At 52.2% G+C, this 20299-nt stretch overlaps 7 protein-coding genes across 8 annotated transcripts; 2 read left to right on the top strand and 5 right to left on the bottom strand.

The window, feature by feature from the left end:
• Nucleotides 1-847: 847 nt before the first annotated feature.
• Nucleotides 848-2872, bottom strand: TGL3 (triacylglycerol lipase family protein; the record flags this gene model as incomplete). Its single annotated transcript, XM_046085107.1, has 4 exons — nucleotides 848-1630; nucleotides 1708-2524; nucleotides 2585-2712; nucleotides 2783-2872. 4 exons carry the CDS (start codon nucleotides 2870-2872, stop codon nucleotides 848-850), a joined length of 1818 nt encoding a protein of 605 aa, XP_045941070.1.
• Nucleotides 2873-3126: 254 nt separating this feature from the next.
• RPL9B (60S ribosomal protein uL6) lies at nucleotides 3127-4638 on the bottom strand. The gene is made up of 5 exons (XM_046085106.1): nucleotides 4512-4638; nucleotides 4218-4265; nucleotides 3835-4090; nucleotides 3497-3674; nucleotides 3127-3410 (listed from the first exon to the last, which is right to left on the bottom strand). Exons 1-5 carry the CDS (start codon nucleotides 4555-4557, stop codon nucleotides 3360-3362), a joined length of 579 nt encoding a protein of 192 aa, XP_045941069.1. The 5' UTR covers nucleotides 4558-4638; the 3' UTR covers nucleotides 3127-3359.
• Nucleotides 4639-5256: 618 nt separating this feature from the next.
• On the bottom strand, nucleotides 5257-6153 carry LDX57_003457 (glutaredoxin; the record flags this gene model as incomplete). Its single annotated transcript, XM_046085105.1, has 3 exons — nucleotides 5257-5567; nucleotides 5659-6010; nucleotides 6079-6153. The coding sequence occupies 3 exons, from the start codon at nucleotides 6151-6153 to the stop codon at nucleotides 5257-5259; spliced, it is 738 nt and encodes a 245-aa protein (XP_045941068.1).
• A 799-nt stretch (nucleotides 6154-6952) lies between these two features.
• LDX57_003456 (alpha/beta hydrolase) lies at nucleotides 6953-9757 on the bottom strand (the record flags this gene model as incomplete). Its single annotated transcript, XM_046085104.1, has 2 exons — nucleotides 6953-7881; nucleotides 7948-9757. 2 exons carry the CDS (start codon nucleotides 9755-9757, stop codon nucleotides 6953-6955), a joined length of 2739 nt encoding a protein of 912 aa, XP_045941067.1.
• A 2231-nt stretch (nucleotides 9758-11988) lies between these two features.
• LDX57_003455 (uncharacterized protein) lies at nucleotides 11989-16072 on the top strand (the record flags this gene model as incomplete). Its single annotated transcript, XM_046085103.1, has 4 exons — nucleotides 11989-12279; nucleotides 12429-14040; nucleotides 14125-14238; nucleotides 14304-16072. 4 exons carry the CDS (start codon nucleotides 11989-11991, stop codon nucleotides 16070-16072), a joined length of 3786 nt encoding a protein of 1261 aa, XP_045941066.1.
• Nucleotides 16073-16346: 274 nt separating this feature from the next.
• On the top strand, nucleotides 16347-18622 carry LDX57_003454. 2 transcript variants are annotated; one of them, XM_046085101.1, is made up of 4 exons: nucleotides 16347-16618; nucleotides 16688-16809; nucleotides 16912-17065; nucleotides 17171-18622. In XM_046085101.1, exons 1-4 carry the CDS (start codon nucleotides 16546-16548, stop codon nucleotides 18415-18417), a joined length of 1596 nt encoding a protein of 531 aa, XP_045941064.1. In that variant the 5' UTR covers nucleotides 16347-16545; the 3' UTR covers nucleotides 18418-18622. The 2 variants fall into 2 exon arrangements, with proteins under 2 accessions (XP_045941064.1, XP_045941065.1); XM_046085102.1 differs by having other exon boundaries at nucleotides 16688-17065.
• OPI3 (bifunctional phosphatidyl-N-methylethanolamine N-methyltransferase/phosphatidyl-N-dimethylethanolamine N-methyltransferase) lies at nucleotides 18623-19696 on the bottom strand (the record flags this gene model as incomplete). The annotated part of the gene is made up of 1 exon (XM_046085100.1): nucleotides 18623-19696. One exon carries the CDS (start codon nucleotides 19694-19696, stop codon nucleotides 19250-19252), a length of 447 nt encoding a protein of 148 aa, XP_045941063.1. The 3' UTR covers nucleotides 18623-19249.
• Between the last annotated feature and the right edge of the window lie 603 nt (nucleotides 19697-20299).

The raw sequence follows: 20299 nt of genomic DNA, 5'->3' as shown, positions 1-20299 counted from the left end.
CCCACTATATGTATAGTCGCCCCTGTTCTTAATGAAATAATTGGACTGCGATCTAAACTTGTTAGTTGTTGTCTCGTAGCCCAACCCTTGCATGTCGCCCAACCCCCTTTGTCCCCACCGGGATGGGAGAAACACTCGCTTCGGCTACACAAGGGATCATAGGTTTGGGTTGCTTCCGTATCTCTAAATCCAAAAACAAAGGGTTTCAGGGATCCTGATGAAAGCCCTTACCGATGACCGGCCGGTGGAGCTTCCCAGCACCACGGGGAGGGGGATTACTGAATCAGATCGTCTGGGATACAGACAAAAGCTTCGTCGCAATTGCTCGATGACGTCGCTACTCTTCCAGCTCTTGGCCGTCGCGGCAATTCTGTTCGGCGCGGGCTGGATTGTGCTTTGTCTGCTCAAAGAGTGCATTGCTCTGTCCTTCAAAGGACAACACCGGTGTCGCGCTATCCAACGTCCGTCAATCCGTCTTACTGATCTTCTTTCCAGATTACGACCCACGCCAACATTCTCATGTCCTTCCTTCGTCAACGGCTGGGTCTTCGTAAGTCGTTGGTCACTGGACGGTCTTACCTTGTCAATTTCGGGTTTATCTCGCTGGTGTCGGTCCCGTAGTTGTCTCCATGATGAACGTTATTTCAACTTCGATTTGTCAATCACATATCCTTCTAACTTTACCGGGATCGAGAGAGAAAACTAAGCAATTCGACAGTCAACGATCATGGCTCGAAATAATATTAGGTCATGAAGAATGGATACAGAGTAGATCAGAATTTCCATTATATCCCAGTATTACGCTTATTTCGACTCCAGTTGAGCAAACTATTCCCGAGATATATAACTATAACGGATTGGAATCATCCTCTTGGTACTCCATTGTCCCAAGCACAGCGACCGGGTCCCGTCCGTAATCTATACTATACCCTCTGCGTCTCCGAGGAAGCCCTTCGTTTGGCATGCGTCGTTGCCCTGGCGTGGGAACGTTCGCACCCGGGTAGTACGTCTCGGACGGCCGTCGGCGCCGCACGACCTGGTACCCTTTATCCAGCTCGACCTCCACCACGCATCGCACCCACAGGGCGCTCACCGCCGGCCACAGCCCCTTCTCGCCTTTCAAAATCCAGTGGTCCAGACCCTCCTTGGTCGGGTTCTCGAACAGCTTGGTGAAGTCGCTCCAGGCGAGATCGGGGACTAGCGTGAGGCTAGGACCGGGGATGGTTTCCTCGATCAGGAGCCGGCCGATCGACTGGGGCAGGAGACCGAGGAAGCTCAGCTGCTTCAAGCGGTGGCGGAATTCCGCCACAACCAGGCGCATCGGGGTCCGTGTGAAATTCCAGCGGCCCACGGGTCGCTGGTCAAGAAGCTCCGATTCGGAGCTGAGGAATGGAACGAGGTATGGCCGCGCCTGCGAGATAATGAAATGATTGACGTTGAAGAGCTCGGCGATACGGGAAAGGGGCGATTCCCCTTCGCTATATTGGACGTGCCGCCAGGGCTGGAAAGTGACGTCTTGGGAATATGGCCATGGCACAATGGAGCCGGTTTCGTCCTTGCAGTAGATCGTGACTGGCTGGTACAATGAGCTACTAGATACATTAGAAGCCACGGCAGCAGACCATATCAACTACGATTCTCTGGTCAGTCCAAGAAGGGCAGGTTTAGGCGGAGGGCTCTCGGTAGTAGGGGTAAAATGATGCATACCACGTTCGGCGCTGTCAGGTAATTCAACAAATTCGGAGCCCCCGTCTTACTAGACGTAGCAATCGTAATATTCAGAATACGTTTGGAGCGGGCATACGCCTCTTCAAAGGTCAGGTCGCCGAGGTTCGCTCGCACACATTCCTCAAGCACCCCGGAATCGAAGAAATGGCCTTTCTGGACGAACCGTTTGATACGACGCAAAAGAATCCATAGCCAGCCGTCCTGGCTTCGTTGCCACAGCCACTGATCGTGGCCATTGGACATTTCCCTCCCTCGTCGACGATCAAATGCAGTTAGGTCTATGCCATCCCCATTGAGGAACGTCAGTAACTCGTCTTCGGTGTGAATCCCAACTAGAGCAGCAATCAAGGCCCCCGTGCCAGTTCCGGTAATGATCCTGGGCAGAAGACCCTGCAAGTGCAGTGCTTTGACCACGCCGAGGTGGCACATTCCGAAGACAGATCCGCCTTGAAGGATTAAGGTCGTTCGTCCGAACGCCTGGCGCGTATCGTGCAACAACTCCAGCTTCGCCTGGGATGTGAATCCGCTCTCGTGAATCGGGGTCGTTTCCAATGCCGTCACATGCTGGATGGCACGCGCGACCTCAGTGACGTATTCGGTGATCAAGAGCTTCGTGCCGATGTAGGCGTGAACGTAGAGTTTGGGCGACGTGATATTGCCCAGGTTACGCACCAGGCCCGACCGAAGCAGGTTGACGAGATTCAAGATGTCGTTGGTCCGTTTAGCTGTCCTCAACGCTTCCAGTCTTCCCTTGATCAGCCGATAATCATAGTGTCGGCTTGCGTAGTTGTCTCGCCTGGTCTCCGGTTAGCGTGGATGACCTCTTTTGTATACCCATTCCTTCTCTCCGCCTCACCATGCATCCGAGTAGAGGAGCTTATCCAACTCCAAGGCAGCTTCCTCCCATTCTTCGTATACTTGCGCCGAGGCCAGAGATTGTCGCAGCTTTTTCTTCCTGTCTGACGTCAACCATGAAAAGAGTCTCTGTCCAGGGCTAGGTATTAGTCCGGTGCATTATCAATCAATTGTATATATGTGATACAGGTCAACGTACAGCCTTCCAGAACAGCACCACGTCCAACATCATCCTGCAAAAGGCAATAAATGCAACACAGATGCGAATGGACCTCCAGGTGTCATCCATCGTGGCCATGAGTGACCAAGAGGTCATGTCTTGGGTGGGGGATGATGGAGGAACGCGAAGGGCGGATTACTCTGGCCGGTGTGGGGGAGGGCCTCTCTTTCACATGCTTGCGGATGACCACCAAGACCCCGGCTTCAGTGCCTGAGGTATCCCCCGTCGATGACCTTCTTTACAGTTACAGCCCAGTCCAGTCCAGTCCAGTTCAGTCCAGCCCAATTCTGGGTGTTCCATTAAAACCCCCCCAAAGCCATAAAGGAACAAAAAAAAAGAAATTGGATTGCTCATCGAAAGCGGAATATTTTTTTCTACACACCACGTCTCCCAAGGTGAGAAAAGCCATATCCGTGGACACGTAAAAGGGGCATTGGAATTCCATGGTCCTTGTTTTTTGCTTTAATTTCGCTTTGCTTCCCTATGCAAGTGGGCGAAAATTAAGATTCTCCAGACATCCTATCTACCCACCAAGGCGGACAATCCTCGTCACCATTTACTCTTCAACAATGTTACCCCGCTCCGACACGTACAGACCGTCAAGGAACTAGTAGAGGTAGAGAAGTTAGCAATCTATGCCTGGCCAACCCACGTTGTTTCCGTCCCGCTGGATCTCGGGGCGCGGTCTCTCACCTTTCGGATATCCTTGTTGCGGACTCTGCAGATCTGCTGGATGTCGGCGGCGCTCTGGGAGACACCCTCGAGGGAGTTTCCGGAGAGCTGGAGCTCATCCTTGACGTTGGGGGAGGTGATGATCTCGACACCGGGCTGGGCGGTCACACGGCGAACGTACTTCTCACCCAAGAAGTTTCTGTAGAGGAAGAACACAAGACCATCAGCACATTGTTCCTTTTCAGCAGTTTACCCCCGTTGCTCGCATATTCTCCTCTCTTCTGATCTCAATCCTTCTCTTTCAAGAGTGTCGATTTCTCGATTCCATGCGAATCCCGGTTTAGGTGTGGTCGGCATACCTGATCTCAATCTCGCACTGGCCAGTCTCGCCGTTCTTCTCGATGTTGACGTTGATGGGAAAGTGAGCGTAGACGTAGCGCATCTTGTACTTGAAGCCCTTGGTGACACCGATGATCAAGTTGTTGATGATGGTACGGACGGTACGGAGGGTAGCGATACCCTTGCGGACACCGTGGTGCAGCTCAATCGAGATGACGTTCTTCTCGGGGCGACCGAAAGTGACGGCAATGTGGGAGAGGTCCTTGACAAGCTTGCCTGAAATACCACAAAGGTGCCGGAGGTCAGTGTGCGTGCCCAAGGTGGACTCCCCGCGAAAACTGAAGATTTTTTTTTTCTTTTGCAAAGGAGATCGCTCGTATCATGGAGGGGAATCAAGGCATACCTCGGGGGCCCTCAACGGTCACAGTCCGCGAACGAATGTGAACCTTCACTAAAGGGCGAAATTCGAATCAGTCTTCTAGATCCTTTCTTTCTCAAGACATATGAACATGGCCGATTTCCGACGTCCTCCTCTTTTTCCCTGGCCAAACACTAGGCAGTCGATATTCTTGACGCAGGCGCAACGGCTTCTCCTCAATCCCTGTCCTTCGCGACGCTCTTCTTCCATCCGGCCTCCCTCTCCGGTAGCAACACCGGAACGAAGGGTAAAATCAGGGGGGTGCGATCGAATGCTCACCATTGTCGGGGATGGGCAGCCGTTCCTCGGAGTGAATGTACCGCATCTTGACTGCGTGGGTGTGGAATGTCCGAGGGGAGAATTGTCGATGTCGTCGTGCGGTCGGTCGTTCGAGAGGATCGAAATTCGTCGAGACAAACCGCAGGCTTTCTTTGGTGGAGCGAAAACCCGCGGGTTGTGCGTCGCTTAAGGCCTCTTGCGGTTTAGCGTCGTCCGCCTAGGGCTGTCTTGTGGTATTCGGTATTGTCACGTTACGCCGCCGCTTACACTCCGTACGGTACTTTTCCTCCCGAGGACTGTAGGTATCTCCTCTCTGGTTCCTATTTCAAGTAGGAAAGCAGGTTAGAAGGACAGTAGTCGATCAGGATAGTAGCACTCGATCTGAACAGCTTTTATTCCAAGCCGAGTGGTGTCGTGGAATTTGCACCGGTGAGTCTGCCTCTCCTAGTACGCCGTACTCTGCCACCTAGGTCACGTGATCTATAGTGCCAAGAAGCGGCATCACCCACCCCCCAGTAGAGTACAAGTACCAAGTTGGTGTTGGTAGAAAACTTGCTTTCAGCTGATTATCTGATTAATTAATGGACCGTCGTTCGGATCCATATATATATCCAGTATATATACTGCAATGTCAATGATCATCCAGAGCGCCAGGCCAAGGTTTCGCTTTTGATACCAAAAACACAACGAGCATCTCTTCCCTCTGCCAACACCTGATATATTACACTGATCAGGAAATCCTGCCTCAATTGTCGGGTGCCTTATGGCTGACTCCTTGAAGCCATTTGCCCCCGAAGCTCTTCAGGGTGGATGCCAATTCATCCTTCTCGTGAAGAGCTGCCACGTCGTCACCTCCCCCAATGCTTCGGCCACTCACCAGCACGTTGGGAACGGTGCGGCGGCCCGTGTTTTCGCCTAGCAGAGCCTGTAACTGGGGTCCCAAAGGATGTTGATCAAGCTCCACCACGTAAGGCGCCGGGACGATGGAATATTGGTCTAGAATAATAGACTTGGCTCTCGCACTGTGAGGGCAGTAGGATTTCGAGAAAATGATGACTGGGCAAGGTTAGCCAAGTGAACTTCAGCAAGCTGAGAAATTGCCAAGACGCAAAGGGAGCGAGGTCGGTAACCAAACGGCTATACTGACTTGGTGAACGTTTCAATATGCTATTGAGCTCAGTCTTCGCCTCGATATGTTCATCAGCCACCGGTGCTTGTTCTTGCTTTTCTGGCTCGTTGCGATTCTTGGCGACCGTCATCTTGGTTCGTCCTGCGATTGGTATTTCCTCCGTCTCCTCGTCGCTGTCTTTAGGGATCGCGGGCTTCATCTCGTCGGTGATAGGCTTCATCGGCGTTCCGTCGGCGGGCCTCAAGTTGGGCGGCTCTTTCCGCGACGAGCCCTCTGCGGTGGTTCCGAAATTCTTCGTGTCCCTATGAGCTTCTATTGCCGCCACGGTTGACTGGTAGAACTTCTGGTTTTGAACTCTCCGTGCATCGCCCTGCGTAACAGTCGCGCGCTGGATCAGTCCACCGGTTCCGGAGTATGGTCAGAGGGCAGGGTATATACCGAGTAATATAGTGTGATAATGATGAAAACTAGGACGCCGATGGCCAATAGCTTGATGCGGCGTTGGGAAAGCATTTTGGAAGGAGAAGTCGTCTGGTAGGGGGTTTCCGAGAGACGAGAGGTTCTCCGAAGGCTCGTTCTCGGCACGAGTACACGACAGAAAATGGCGCTTTATATAATATTCTGAAAAGGACTGCCGGGTCAAATTGCCGCTTGGCGCATTGGAGTCAGACGTTTTTTAACAGCCTTGGTGAGTCGACAGATCATAGGCGCAGCTCCGACACCAGTCAGGACGGGACATTTGGCGCGGGGAGACAGCGGCAAGGAAGAAATAAGAAACCGTGTAGCTGTCCAGCGTGAGTGGGGACAAAGAGCTTTTTTCCAACGTCTCAAGCGCCGAGGGACCCTTCTATCTCTCTCTCTCTCCACAAGACTCAAATCAAGTCCGACTGTCGAGGATCGAATGAGGTGGTCGTGCGTGGGGGCTGCACATGGAAGAAGGGGAGGACAAGGAACCATTTCCTTGTCGGGGAGCGGCCCGCGCGCCTAACTTGTTACGTCACGAGGGTCCGGTCCACCGTTCTATTCTTGGTTCGAATTTAGACCGAACTTCATTATTCAAGGTACAGTTACACCATAGAGTGGCACAGTGGCACCAAGACAGAAGATCTCAATTAAGCATTATATTATCAACTATCCATGCTATATTCGGGTATTCTAAGGGCAAATGGAACATCTGCATGGTATCATGATCGAATGGGAAAAACGAGGGCATAAATCTTGCAGAAGCACAGGCTGTCTTCGCGCACGCAATGAAAAAGAAAAGCCAGTGACCGCAGGACCTGCAAGCGGCACGGCTGGAGACCAGAATAGATCACGCTTGAACGGCAACCCCTGACCGTGGTCCAATAGTTCCTCGACGCTTGCCCTGGACCACGATCATCCAATCCTCCCACTCCTTGGCAATCTCCATTAGTACATTGCCCATTACCGCGGCCGAGGCCATCAATCCATGGCCTTCACCCTCAAGGACTCGAACTTCACAGCGCCGCATGGTTTGCCCTAGCCATCGGACGTTGTCAACAGGAACGCGGGTGTCTCTGCTCCCATGGTGGATGACAACGTTTCGGGTGATATCGACATATCGAAACCCAATTGGCTGGCGACGTTCCAAGCACACCAGCAGATCAACGGCCGGGTTGGCGTTCGCGGTAGCCAACTCCCAGATCTTGTGAGTCAGCCGAGTGTCGTAATCGGTCTGGCGTTCCCGTTCTTGAGATGCCGTCACCGGGGCCGGACTTGCGGTCACTTCGGGTTTCTTATCCCCAGCCGCGTTTGATAGCGACGGGGCTTGGATGATCTGCAATGCCCGCAAATCTGTTCCCTGCTGGTGAAGTTTACTTGGGAGTCGCTGGGTCCCGTTGCTCTCGAGGGCAGTGGGGCTTGTTGAGTCCTTGACCGTGGCTCTTCGCCTGGCACGTCGGGGAGATTTCGGTAGGCTAGAAGTAATACTTGCGCTTGTTGCGCTCATGAAGCTGGAATTTGCGACCTTTAGGATGGATGTCGGAAGCGCCCGGAGAATTCTCTGGGAATAAGGAACAGCGTTGGTGGGAACAGGGGCCTTGGGCGAGCCAATACTGGACAACTGGGAGGGCGGTATCCAGGGGGCGAGAAGATGGATTCGTCCTCGGATGTGCTGCGGAATCCTCAAGGCGGTTGCCAGCGCATAGATAGCGCCGGCAGAATGAGCCAGGATGGAGAACTTGGTCACTTTGAGGTGGTTGCACACGATTGCAACATCATCTACTTAGTGTTAGTCATCGATGTATCACCGTACGCGTGAGCCAAATCGTGGGGTGATGCTCTTACCAGGCCAGCTCAGAGGAGTCCCCGCCTCGCCCACGTAAGGCCCACTCTCACCAACTCCAGGTCGATCCAAAGTTACGAGCCGGAGGTGAAGAGACCGTGCTAGCTCGTCGTAAAAAGCCATCAAATATCGGGTGAGTCCCATTCCGAGGCAGCATAATACTACATGGCCCTTGGGGTCACCGACTTCCGAAAACGCTATAACACGACCGGTAGCGGGATGAACCACTTTCTGCGTCAATTTTGAAGACGATACATAGTCAAAAACCGCAAGATCGATGGTATCCGCACTTGATGGGCGCTCATCCATGATTGAGCCATGACTTGGGGAAGCCTGGCCGGGTGGGAATTGGCTGGGATTCCGCAGGGGAGATTCCGTCGACTGTCCATGACGGGTTCTGTCGACTGAGTCGGGCTTGTCAGATGATTGCCTTGCCGATAAAGGCTGCAGGGGTATGTTGCTCGGTCTAGACGCGAGTGTCGAGCTTTTGTGTTTCGCTGACCTGCTTTTCCCGGTCAGAACAGCCGGTGATGGTGCGCTCTCGTCGAATTCCAACCCAGTTCTGCATTCGACCTGCCTTTTCAAGGGCTCCTCCAGGCGCTCCCCTTCGTCGGGGTTCTGTATTGGCGAGGTTTGTTGAGGAGGAGGCTCCCTGGCGGGCTTGTCGGGACTATCGTCGATTTCCAGCTCAGTCTTGATCTTCTGCTGCTGATCCTTTAGCTGTTGTATCCTCTTGGTCACCTGTTCGGCCTCGTTGCTCGGACCAACGGCCCCACTGTCCGCTTTCATCTCTTTGCTCCCCGAGGACGAATAGCGAGCATGGCGGACAGACCTGTGGTGCTTGGGACTGGACGAAAAACTATGTCGTAGAGACGACTCGCGAGTAGGAATAACCCTGCCACTTCCAATACCGCCCGGGGTGCTGGGCGCGTCCTCGGGAGCATACTGTGATGATTGTCGCGCCTTACTGGAGCTTCTGCTAATCGTCCTTCCCTCCAGAGCGGAGACCAGATCAGATGGGGCCGGGCGCCCCTCCTCGGCGACATCAGCCATCGAATACAAGGATCGTAGGCTGGCTCTACTGCGGGGAACGTTGTGTCTCAAGCTGTCGTTGTAGCTACTTGTTTTCCGTAACCTCTCCGCTCGCTTGTCCTTATCGCCTCCAAATTCCCGGGAGCCTTTCTTCAATAGGCCCAATTGGTTCTTGAGGCTCTTTCTTGACCCCGACGAAGCAATGCTAGGTGCAGTCGACACTCGGGGGCCGGGTTCCGCCGTTATCATTCCGAATGCGTAGTCTTCGTATGCGGCTTTCGACGAGGTGTACGAGCCCCGAGAGGTCGGTCGTCCGAAGGAGGAAGAAGGGTCTGGGGTCGATTTGGGCTTTGGAGAGGGAGGAGCTCGAGCCATGCGAATGACGGGCGCAACCGCTGCATCATCCGGATGCAAGAAGGGGGTAGTCGGTGATTCATCGGAGACTGGGGGTGCCCCGTAGCTCACACCAAAACCATGCTCGCTATGCGGGCGCTGATCCGAGATGGAATGTTGCTCAGACGGCAAGACAACGGGCGAGGATGGATCGGTTTCAGAATCGATGCGCGGAACGCTGTCGAAATGAGACTGCAGGGGCGCGGAGATGGTTGAAAGGGATGAGATCAACGAGGAGATCACTTCGGGCGATGCCGGGTCAACTGTGGACGGTTTCGCGGAATGTGAGCGCGACGGCGCGGCTTTGCGATGTCTCGAAAGGAGTGCGGTGGAAGACTGGAAAGGGGTTTCGAGCATCGACACCACCGCATCGTCGGTGCGGTCCATGGCGACTATTGACGGGAAAATCCGAAATTATAAACCCTCCAAAAGATTTTGGACCCTCCCAGCCCAAATGCAAAGACGGTCAAGGACGATATATGCGGGTGGCCTTGGAGCTCACCTGCATGATCTGGAGAGAGCAGGAGGAATTGGCGTCTGCAAGTTGACCTAACGGCGTCAATCTATATCTGGCTTTAGATTGCAGGAGTTGTACGCATGTGCCAGTCAGAGACCAAAGAGAGAGAAAAAGAAATTAAAAAGTTAGAACAATATAATAAAACAATAATAATTCAAAATAAGAAAACGGGTTCCCGATCCAAGAGATAGTATGCAAGATTTTTTTCTTTTTCTTTTTTTCGCCCCCCTTGCGATGGGTATGCAAGTGAGCGCCCCTTGCAGAACGTTAGTTCTCTGGAGAAGGAACGAGGAGAAGAGTTGTCGATCACAGGGAGCGAGCGAGAGAGAGAGAGGTAAAAAGAGAGAGGTCGATCAACGTATGACGGGGGTAGTGAATGGACTGTGATTGACCAAAGTGAAGCATTTAGGGCGGCCTAGGAAAAAAGGAAGGTGTTGAAGAACAGAAAAGATTAGGAACAAAGGCTTGAAGAGAGAGGGAGAAAAAAACGATGAGAAAAAGGATGGAAGAGAGAAAAAAGGGGCGGGGAGAAGAGCAAGCAATAACTTCCTGCGATATGGAGATCATCCAACCGGCCAGTTATTAAAATATTTCAAATGTTCAAGAAGAGTGAGGGGCAGGATGGGCCTCCGTATGATCTAGATTGATCATTGTAGGAGTACATACAGTCTCTCCTGTGAGTCCTGTACTCCTCCCTGCTTCTTGTCTTCTTCTCCCTCGACGGACTTCCCCTATCGGATGAGCACACGCCACTAGGACCGAGATAGTTAAATTGGCATCAGAAAAGAAAAGCCCATCTTCAGTCGCTCCACCGCCGGCCCCCCGATTCGGTCTGATTCGACCAGCCGTCCTCCGCATGGTTCGCAGATCCAAATTTCACTGCAGTTGGTTCACGAGATCACTGGCTCAGTGGCTGCTCAAAGTTGGTCTTCCCAGAATCTTAATTAATCAATGCGATCCAGCTAACCCTGCAATCTGCACCCTACGGAGTACATACAATTGCTTTTGTCGGCACTTGAATCTTAGGAAGCTCCGGCCTCCGTACACGATGGTGTCCACTTCAGACTGAGTCCTCCCCATTCCAGTTCCACCGTACTAGACCGTCTAGACGGTTCCTGGGATCGTAAGGATCCTGACGGAGGCTCCCGACCGGGTCGAGTCTCCACTGCCGGACCACCCTGAATCGATTCAGTCGAATGACCATGGTGACATTGGATGGTCTTCTCCGTACGAAGTATAACTATCAATAATCATGAGTAACCATCGTTCACGGAAGACAGAACCCGCATTTCCCAATATCTTGTGGCACGGTGAAAGTAGAGTGCGAGAACCCTGTCGTCATCGATATATATATCTTTTGTTTTTTTATGGAATTGTTGACCACGAAATTGTAGGGCTATACTCAACAGATTAGTGAAAAAGCTTGGTAGGAACCAATTCTTTCTTTCGCTGCGTTCTGTACAGTAGAGCGAAAAGAAACGACATGCAATTGGATACTGAAGGGTGATTTGAATATCACTTTCGGGTCTGGGACTCTTGCCCGAGGGAGGGATTGATCAGTGAATGGACTTTCTTTGTATATTTGATTTTTGGGTCCAATTTAATGACATTTTTTGATCATATATTTCTAAGAAAAAGGATATAATTTCTTGGTGGCTGCAATGATCACTTACCTGACCATAAACCTGACCACCCTACCTTATATGTACCGCCAGGACAGTCAGTCCCCCAGAAGTCCTACAATCGACCATTCCTTCAGGTCCGGACTGCCAAGATAGATACTCTACAGGACAGTCCGAAACAAAGCGTGCTTGAAGAACCATTGATGAGGTCCCTCGGGCAGCGGGGCTTGGCATGTTTCGAGATGGACTCGACACGCGGGAATGACACCACCGTCACCTCCGTCCGTCACCACCTCCCACCGAGACCTCGCTGCCGATCTCCAACGTCTAGCTCCAGCATATGCTTCTGCCCTAGTCAATCGATTTATCGCGTGGTACCTGGCTACTCAGGCATCATCCGGATCTCTCGCAGACCAGTCACCCGTGCTGGATTTAGAAAAGATATGCGGTGAATCAAACACGCGAAACACCTGTCCGCAATGGACGCCTACCCAGAAGATTATGTCGTCAACAATCTCCCGTTCATCTTGCTATCTGGACTGGAAGCAACCGCTGAGAATGATCCGGAACCAAAGCAGGCCGACTATCCTCTTCTTCACGAGAGGGGAGTGAGAATATACTCCGATTTCCCATCCTTGAACGGCCCGTCCGCAGAGGCATTGCGGGACGTGCTCGTGGGGGAGGATGCATCGACTGCTCCGTGGGAATCGCGAGCGGACGTCGATACCGAATCTCCCGGGATAATATATAAGATCAAGAGTGTTGGTCGGGTATGTCGGTCCATGTTAGTCCGCAGACATTGCCTCGCACTGGTCATGTTGAAGCGCAGCCCCCAATTCTGGCAGATCCCAGTTGCTGGACGGATTAATCTGCCAATGATCGCATGCCATGAATTTTGTGAATACTGACGGGCAGAAAGTCCTACAGTCTTCCTCCACGCAAAGCCGACCCCCCACCTGTGTCACCTCCGACAAGTCCACCGGCCAGACAAGGCACTGACATATCGCATGCGTCGTCCTTAATTCTCCACTCTCCAATATCTCCATTGACCCCCAGCTCTCCGACTTTTCCAGATGGGCTACTTACACCGCTATGGGTCACGAAACATCAGAATCTGGTCCCAGCTGCCGTGATCAACTTCTTCCCTTTCTGTTCCGACCATAACATGAGCTCTTTACGCGACAATCAGTTGAAGATAGAAATCAACGGACTGAGGAAGGAATGGTCATCCTCCGGCTACAAAACTCGTTTCATAGTCGTCTTGTTGTCAGAAGAACCGCACAGTGGTTATATCGGAGACGCGGATGATCGGGTAGCGAGCATTCGCAGGGCGACCAATCTAGATCCGAAATCCATTTTTCTTCTCCCGTCAGATGCAACCCCGTCGGAGCTAAAAGATTTTGCTCGGTCCCTGCTGTCAATGCTTCAGCCGTCGATCATAGAATACTATCGAGACCTTTCCAAGCATGCTAGGCGAAAGCGAAACCGGAGCACCATACCTCCCCCAACGGCGCCGCCAACTACTGGAACCTCTCAAACTCTCTCGCTGCAAGGGTGGAACGTCCGATACGAGTTCAAGATGGGGATATTTGCTGAATTTCGACATGAGATGGATGCCGCGCTGAGGAACTACGAAAGCGCCTACGAGACTTTGTTTGGGCAGGAGGTCTTTGAGAATATTGCTGGATGGAACCCAAGGTTCAATGATGCACGTCTCTTGGCAGATGCCATTGCCATTCGCATTATTCGCTGTCTGCTCTGGTCCGGGCATACCACTGCTGCCGTGCGGTCATGGGTCAGCCACCGAGACCACTCTCAGGATATCATCAACAGACGCGGCAAAGGAACAAGAAACTATGGCTGGGAGGCCTGGGAGGCTAGATGGTCCATGGTAATGGCCGAACTAATACGCCAGGCCAGTATCCCTCATCTCGCCTCGGTCGGGATCACCCAGGACCAGTTCCACGAGCATTTTCCCATTTTCGTGCCTCGCGAGAAGAATAGCCCCCATGCCGATACCCCCTGGGAACAACTTCACCATGAAGGGTACTGGTTATATCGATCGGCGAGACATTCTATGAATCGCCGGAATCTGGCTGAGCAGATTCCTGACGAGGACCGGATCCCGCCAGGGCAGTCCCCTGCTTCTCAAATTGCGAGCAAATCGTATCTATACGACACATACCTCGCCCCGGAGACCCATTTAGAAGCGCCTCAAGCAGGCTCTACCGGCTTCGACCACTCATCTCTTATAATACGTACTCTAAAAGCCGCGCTGGACGAGTTTGCAAAACGAAATCAAATCAGAAAAACGGAAAGCCTTACTTTGGAGATAGCAGAGGAATATATGCGCAAGAACTCTTGGGCAGAGGCCTTTGATCTACTTCAGCCGCTTTGGTCAACCCTTACCTGGCGACGATCAGGGTGGTGGCAACTCATGGCAAAATTTGGCTGGGCGCTGCGAGAGTGTGCTTCACAAATACAAGATAGTGAGATGGTGCTCCGGGTAGACTGGGAGTTACTTCATGACGGTGAGTGCCCGGCACGGCATAGCAGTTTTTCTAGTTGTGGTGTCTTCCCTTCGCCTTGCATAGCTGACGTTCGATTGCTTTCAGTCTTTCAACCGAGACTTGACTGGCGGTATGACCTCCACCACAGCCTCGGGGACCTTCCGCTGGTGATGCCTAAACCATCCATCGTTCTTAAAGCCGAGGATATTCTATCTAGTGGTAGGTTTGAGATACTACTTAACCCCTCGATGCTTTTGACGCTAAAAAATTCCTTGTTACTATAGCCACCGCTAGCTTCGTCTTTGCGAATTCTGAAGGGAACGTTGGCGAACCTCTTCGGGGTCAGATTGCGATTACATCATGCGCCCAGAAGCTTTCAAAACCAATCCGATTTTCCGAGGTTAAGGTTGTTTTTGAGGGCTGCCTTCGGCCAATCAAACTAGAGTCTGATCACAGCACGGATACCAGTACGGCGGCTGCTTGCACGATATCCTCACTCTCATTACGCGAACCGAATGTATCTGGCGATTCGTCGTCGTTGCAATCGCCTACCAATTGCTTGACAGCCCTCGTCGGTGCTGCCGATCTGACCCTTGGGCCCTCCCAGACTAAAGTGTTTGATTTGACGTGTATTCCCCGAGAAGCTGGAGACTGTCGGGTTGCATCTGTGGCCCTCGTGGTCGAGGAGGAAAAGTTTGACATGGCGTGCGTGGCTATGGATATGTCCCAGCAGGAGTCTTTCTGGTGGCGCCATGGCACGAAAGGCCCAAGCCGGAGAAGAATTGGCAAAGATCGGGATACGACTCGATGTAAAATCATGCCCAAGCCGCCGAAGATTCGGATAACAACCCCGAATCTCCGAGAAAACTACTACACCAACGAAAAGATTATACTGAAAATCGGCATACACAACGAAGAAGACGAGGCCGCAGATGTTTCCACCGAGATTCGACTTTTCGGTCGACCAGAATCTACTGCCAAGATTCAATGGCTCGACGAGGAAAACTCATCAGATTCCCAGAACTCCCAGGACTCCGAGCGGAGCTCCCCGATCGAGAACATTTCTCATTTCGTGAAGCGGCCGATCGGCGTGATGGCAAGTCAGTCACAACAGGAGCTTGCCATAATACTCACAGATACCCACGACGCTTCGGATTATGAGCTTGAGATATCCTCTGTATACCACCTGGTATCTGACGTCCAAACACCTATACTCGCATCCATCAGGGTCGGTTTATCTGCCATCCGACCATTCGAAGCCAACTACGAGTTCCTTCCTCGTCTGCATTCTCAACCATGGCCAGATTTCTTTTCGGTTGAGGATACTTTGCTTGCTAGTGAAAGTGCGGGCAAGGCCGGGGGTCTGCAGCAACGGTGGAATCTCAATTCTAAACTAGTCTCATTTGCACTGGAGCCTCTTGTTATTGAAAGAGTGTCCTTAGTGCTGCTCGGGATCGCTGGCGGAGCCACTTCGGACATAGGGTCGGAGGTGGTTGTCAGTCCCGAAACACCAGAACTCCGCCCCGAAGAGCTCCGCGAATCCAATTTCGTTCTGGACATACAGAAGGCCATACTGGGCGATCGGCGGCCTACGGCGCTGAATCTGGCACTGGAGATTCAGTGGCGCCGAGTAGATGAAAGCGAAACGCCTCAAGATAGTGTCACCACGAGACTTGCGATTCCTCGCTTTGTTGCCCCGGCTGGCGAACCTCGTGTGCTTGCTTCGGCAACGCCCTCCAAGACCCTCTCTGGCCTCATTCACCTAGACTACACTCTTGAAAATCCGTCGATGCACTTCCTCACCTTCAACTTGACAATGGAAGCCAGCGAGTATTTTGCGTTCAGCGGTCCAAAGACAATGGTCGTGCAACTGGTGCCGCTGAGCCGCCATACTGTCCGGTTCAACTTGTTGGCATCTAAGCGGGGACTGTGGATTCAACCTCAGCTCCTTGTGGTTGACACGTACTTCAACAAAACTCTGCGAGTCCTTCCAACGGAGGAGATGAGATCTGACAAGAAAGGAATCCTGGTATGGGTTGATGCAGATGACTAGAGCTTCTCATCCTGAACATCTGTCTGACATCTCTTTTCTGACCCGATAATCTTTGGTGATGAGCTTTTGCAAAGAATTAGCGTCTCGTTTGAATGTTGAGAGAGTATCATAGATGAAATCCAGTACTCCGTACATTACATGCTGTAGATGAACCTCGAGAAGGTAGCGTAACGGGGACAGACACGTGACATGGGCCCTTATCACGCGCGGCCCAAAGGAGACTAGCGGCGATCGCAGTATTGCCCGCAGCTCTCCATTAAGCGGAGAGCGAAGAGAGAGAGAGAGAGTGCCCGTTGCTCACTGTCCGTTCCATTTCCAGAGCCCATCGTTTCCTAAATTTTCAGATCAACTAATCAGTTATCTTGATCACGTCTCCCTACCCTATCGCCTCTCATACCCTTTCTCATCCCTCCCCATCTTCACTTTCGTCTTCGTCCTGCCGCAGTGCGACACCCTCGCCCTCATTGGTCGCCATGGCTGCGCAGGCGGCTTTGATTGCTGATACCATCGTTGGTATGAAGCGGGCTTTACACAAGGAAACTAACTGTAGGCTACACTGAATACCCTCATCCTCGCTCCTTTGGCTAGCACCAAACCTGACTTTCCTTCCTCTAGACTCAGGCCCGGATGACCCCATTACGGAACCGACCAATCGAGGCAACAAACTACGAGCCAATGCACAGTATGTTCGTGAGGGCGCACTAGGGTATATTCACTCGGAAGATCTCTACAAACAGGTAGGATATCTCTAGTCGGCACGACGATTGCCTGATGCGCGCGTCTGCTCCGATGTCGGTTCAAGAAATCGCTAACTCGGGATTCTTTTTCGTCGTGAGCAGAAAATTGAACATGCCGGATACACTCGATACATCCTTCAACAGAATCCCGTGCGATACGACTCCGAGGGCGATGAGCTCGACGAGGATGACGAAGATTCCGAAGCGGATGCCATTGCGGCGGAAGAAAACCCTTTTTCTGAGATTGCGCTGGAAAGTAAGTTGTTCGCTTTACTATTCATTCCTTTCCCTCCCCGTGTTTTACTTCGTGTTTCTTAACAAAGTGACTTGAATTTGACTTACAAGTATGCCTTGCGTTTAGACTTCCTGTGCCCTCTGAAGCATCCTTCGGAACTACCTATCCACCCCTCGTTATCCCATGCCTATACCTCCAAGGCCCTTTTTAATATGACACAGGCCATTGACGCCAAGTTACGTCAAGAGCGTGCATTATTATGGCGCGCAAGAAATCTTCATCGGCAGTTTCTAGGTGACGGGTCGTGGGTACCATGTGGGACAATAGAAACATCAGAAGACAGGTGGATTTTTGAGCCCCGAATGGCCAGCACCGGACACAGCACTCCGTCAGCTCAGGGGCGGGGAACTGGGACTACACCATCACATGTTCAGAATCATGAGCCATCGAACCCGCGCTCAGCAGAAGATGTCCCAAAGCAGTCACAACCGGACCAGAACGGGGAGCCCCAAGCTGCAGACAAAGATGTGGAAATGACAGATGCCCAGAACCAAGAGACGCAAAGTGATGTCCCCAAGGATAATGTGGAACAAGGAAAAGTTCCCAAGGCGGAAGAAGTTGATACACCCGTGGGAGATCTCCCACAGCATCCGGAGACCACGGTTCCGGGCCCACTCCCTAATGGAAATAGTACAGGAAACCCGGAGTCTGGGCAAGATCTGGCGACTGATTCCGACCACACACTTGACAAGGCGAGGAGAGACAATGCGAACGACAAGCCAGCCACCAGCGTGAAGGGGGCCCTGGCTGATCCGGGGTCCTGGGTCGATACGCAAGGGAACGAAACCGATCAAGATGAGGAGATGCACGATGAGGCTGACCACGGGCTACCTCAGCGCATGACGACTCGGGCGCAAGTCAACGCCGTCAACCCACAGCAGGAGCTTGACCCAAGCAATATCTCCCCATCGCCTTCATCTGACACTCTCAGTACGCTTCCAGCACCACACCCTCTTTTCCTCACCCCGAATTCTGTTCGACCAGACCCAAATTTTGGCCTGCCGCCCAACGAGGCCGAAGATACGCGGCGGCTACTTTGGTCTTATGTTCAGAAACAGGAGGAAACTGTTCGCGGGTTCGAGCACATGCTGGAGTGTCTCCTTCGTGCCGGCCGGATGAAAGAAGACGTCTTGGAGTGGTGTAAAGCGGAGGGCCACGTGGGGGAGATGAGTGACGGGGAAGATTGGTATGACCGTGAGAAGTGGGGTCTTGCAGAAGGAGAAGATCTCAAGAAGGGAGCTGACGAGGATGAAATCGAGACGGTCGAAGAGAGTCGGACATCGAACAAAAGGGGTAGAGGCCGACGAGCCTAAACTGACATCACACATACACACTCTCTCCTTCCCCCTTCACATTATTCTACGATCATGCTTCTTGCTACGCATTCACGCCTATCCTCATACATAGATCCATAGCGTGGAGTTGGCGGTGTTTGTGTTCCGATGCCGTTGACATTTTCGGGGGTCTTTCTTTAACATGTTGTTACCGGATTCCCCAGCAATAATCTTTTCTTTGACGAATATGAAAACGAATCAACTGCTTTTTCTTTATCATGATACTCTAGTCCATTGAAATCCCATCTCTCTCCTCTCTCTGAAGCAAAAGTCGAAAGAGAAGTAACATCTATTCAATCCCCCTGCTCACCACGGATCTCATCACATAACGGTGGAACATACTATTTCCCACACCGTACCCACTGGTCGATCTTCTCTTGTTGAAATTATCACCGTTGTACTACTTGTCTCGACAGCTCGCCGTCTTTCTTTGCCCACGGGACCCCTACTGTCTTCTATCGTCTCACCACCCTTGTCGATGTTATGGATGTTGAAAGTCCAAAGCCCCGACTTCTTACAAGGGGCATGTTGCCCCTTCTAAGTCGTGGCTCGCATTCTCGTACATCGAAACAGCTGCCTGTTCAGGCTTATTTTCAAGTGATTTACTGACGCTTGCCGCCTTGCTTCGACTTTGCACGCTCGCGTTCCCGCTTAGCGTAGATTTCGGCGGTGAAAGGACTACCCAGTCACGGTTAGTGAGTTACTTCATTCTTTCTTCTCATGCCGATTCATATTGAAACGCGTAATGGCCGCATGGTTGCAGAGGGGCGGATGGCTAGGATTGGCAGAGGGGAAAATAAAAGTGAAGGACTTACTCCTCCCAGCGGAGCGCAAACCAATACAGAATGAAGACCTCGGCTGTCAAAAAGATGCCCGCCACCTTGCCCTTGTAAAGAGCAACGCCCAGGAAGTTCAGGGTACTTCCCCAATACATGGGCGAGCCGGTCACGTTGAAGGGGAAGCCGGTGACGGGGGCATCCATGAGAATGCCAAAGTAGTCACCGAGGTAAGTCCCGGTGACACCCAAAGCATACATACTGGATAGGACGAGAACGGAGCCGATGGCGAAGAGGGCGCCGCCTAATATCGGTTGGTGCACTGGGGCGTAGTAGGGTTGGTCTTCAAGGGCCAGTTGATACACATGGTCGCGAGCGATGCCCAGAGTGAAGATGGTGACGGCGAGGAAATAGCACCCGGAGTAGGGGCTGCCGAATATACGAGTCAGGTAGTGGTTTCGATACTCTACAGAATGACGCATCAGGGTTGTGTTATGAGCCTTTTGTACACACAAGAGACAAGCATCTCCAAGTGAGCTAGAATCGAGTCAAAGGGGACCAACCGGCACGGGCCACGATGCTAACAACACGACGGGCCACGGTTAGCGAGATGTCTTGTGCAGGAATTAGGACCAGAGAGAGCAACTTACTTCCAAAAGATGGGGTTGAATGCAACGGACAGCGCACACACTGGGAGAAGAGCGGAGTTCAGGATCACATGCGGGGAGAGTCTCGGATGGGTAGCGGACTTACACTGAAGGGATTGTTGGGAGAAATCCACGAAGTCTGTGAGAGTAGCCATGGTGTATAATTTGGGGGGAGGGTTAAGGGGCAAAAGAATGGGTTGAGGAGAGGGGAGGAAGGGAGAAGGGGGAGGAGAAGAAGAGAAGAGGAGAAAGTGGAGAGAAACACCGAGAGAAGCGGCCAAAACACATGACGTCGGTGGGTACCGCGTCTGGTACAGATACCGTTTCCTTCATACCTCACCGCCCGAGACTCGGCGCCGACACCATTTCCCTTCCTTCCAAGGTAGTTACTTTCTACTTTCTACTTCCTACTCCTCCCTTTCCTACGTCCTTCCCTTC

This window comes from Aspergillus melleus (genome assembly GCF_016097325.1).
Source record: "Aspergillus melleus strain CBS 546.65 chromosome Unknown contig2, whole genome shotgun sequence".
Taxonomy (NCBI): domain Eukaryota; kingdom Fungi; phylum Ascomycota; class Eurotiomycetes; order Eurotiales; family Aspergillaceae; genus Aspergillus; species Aspergillus melleus.
The sequence above is the reverse complement of the archived record's forward strand: the minus strand, read 5'-3'. Positions and strand labels throughout refer to the sequence as shown.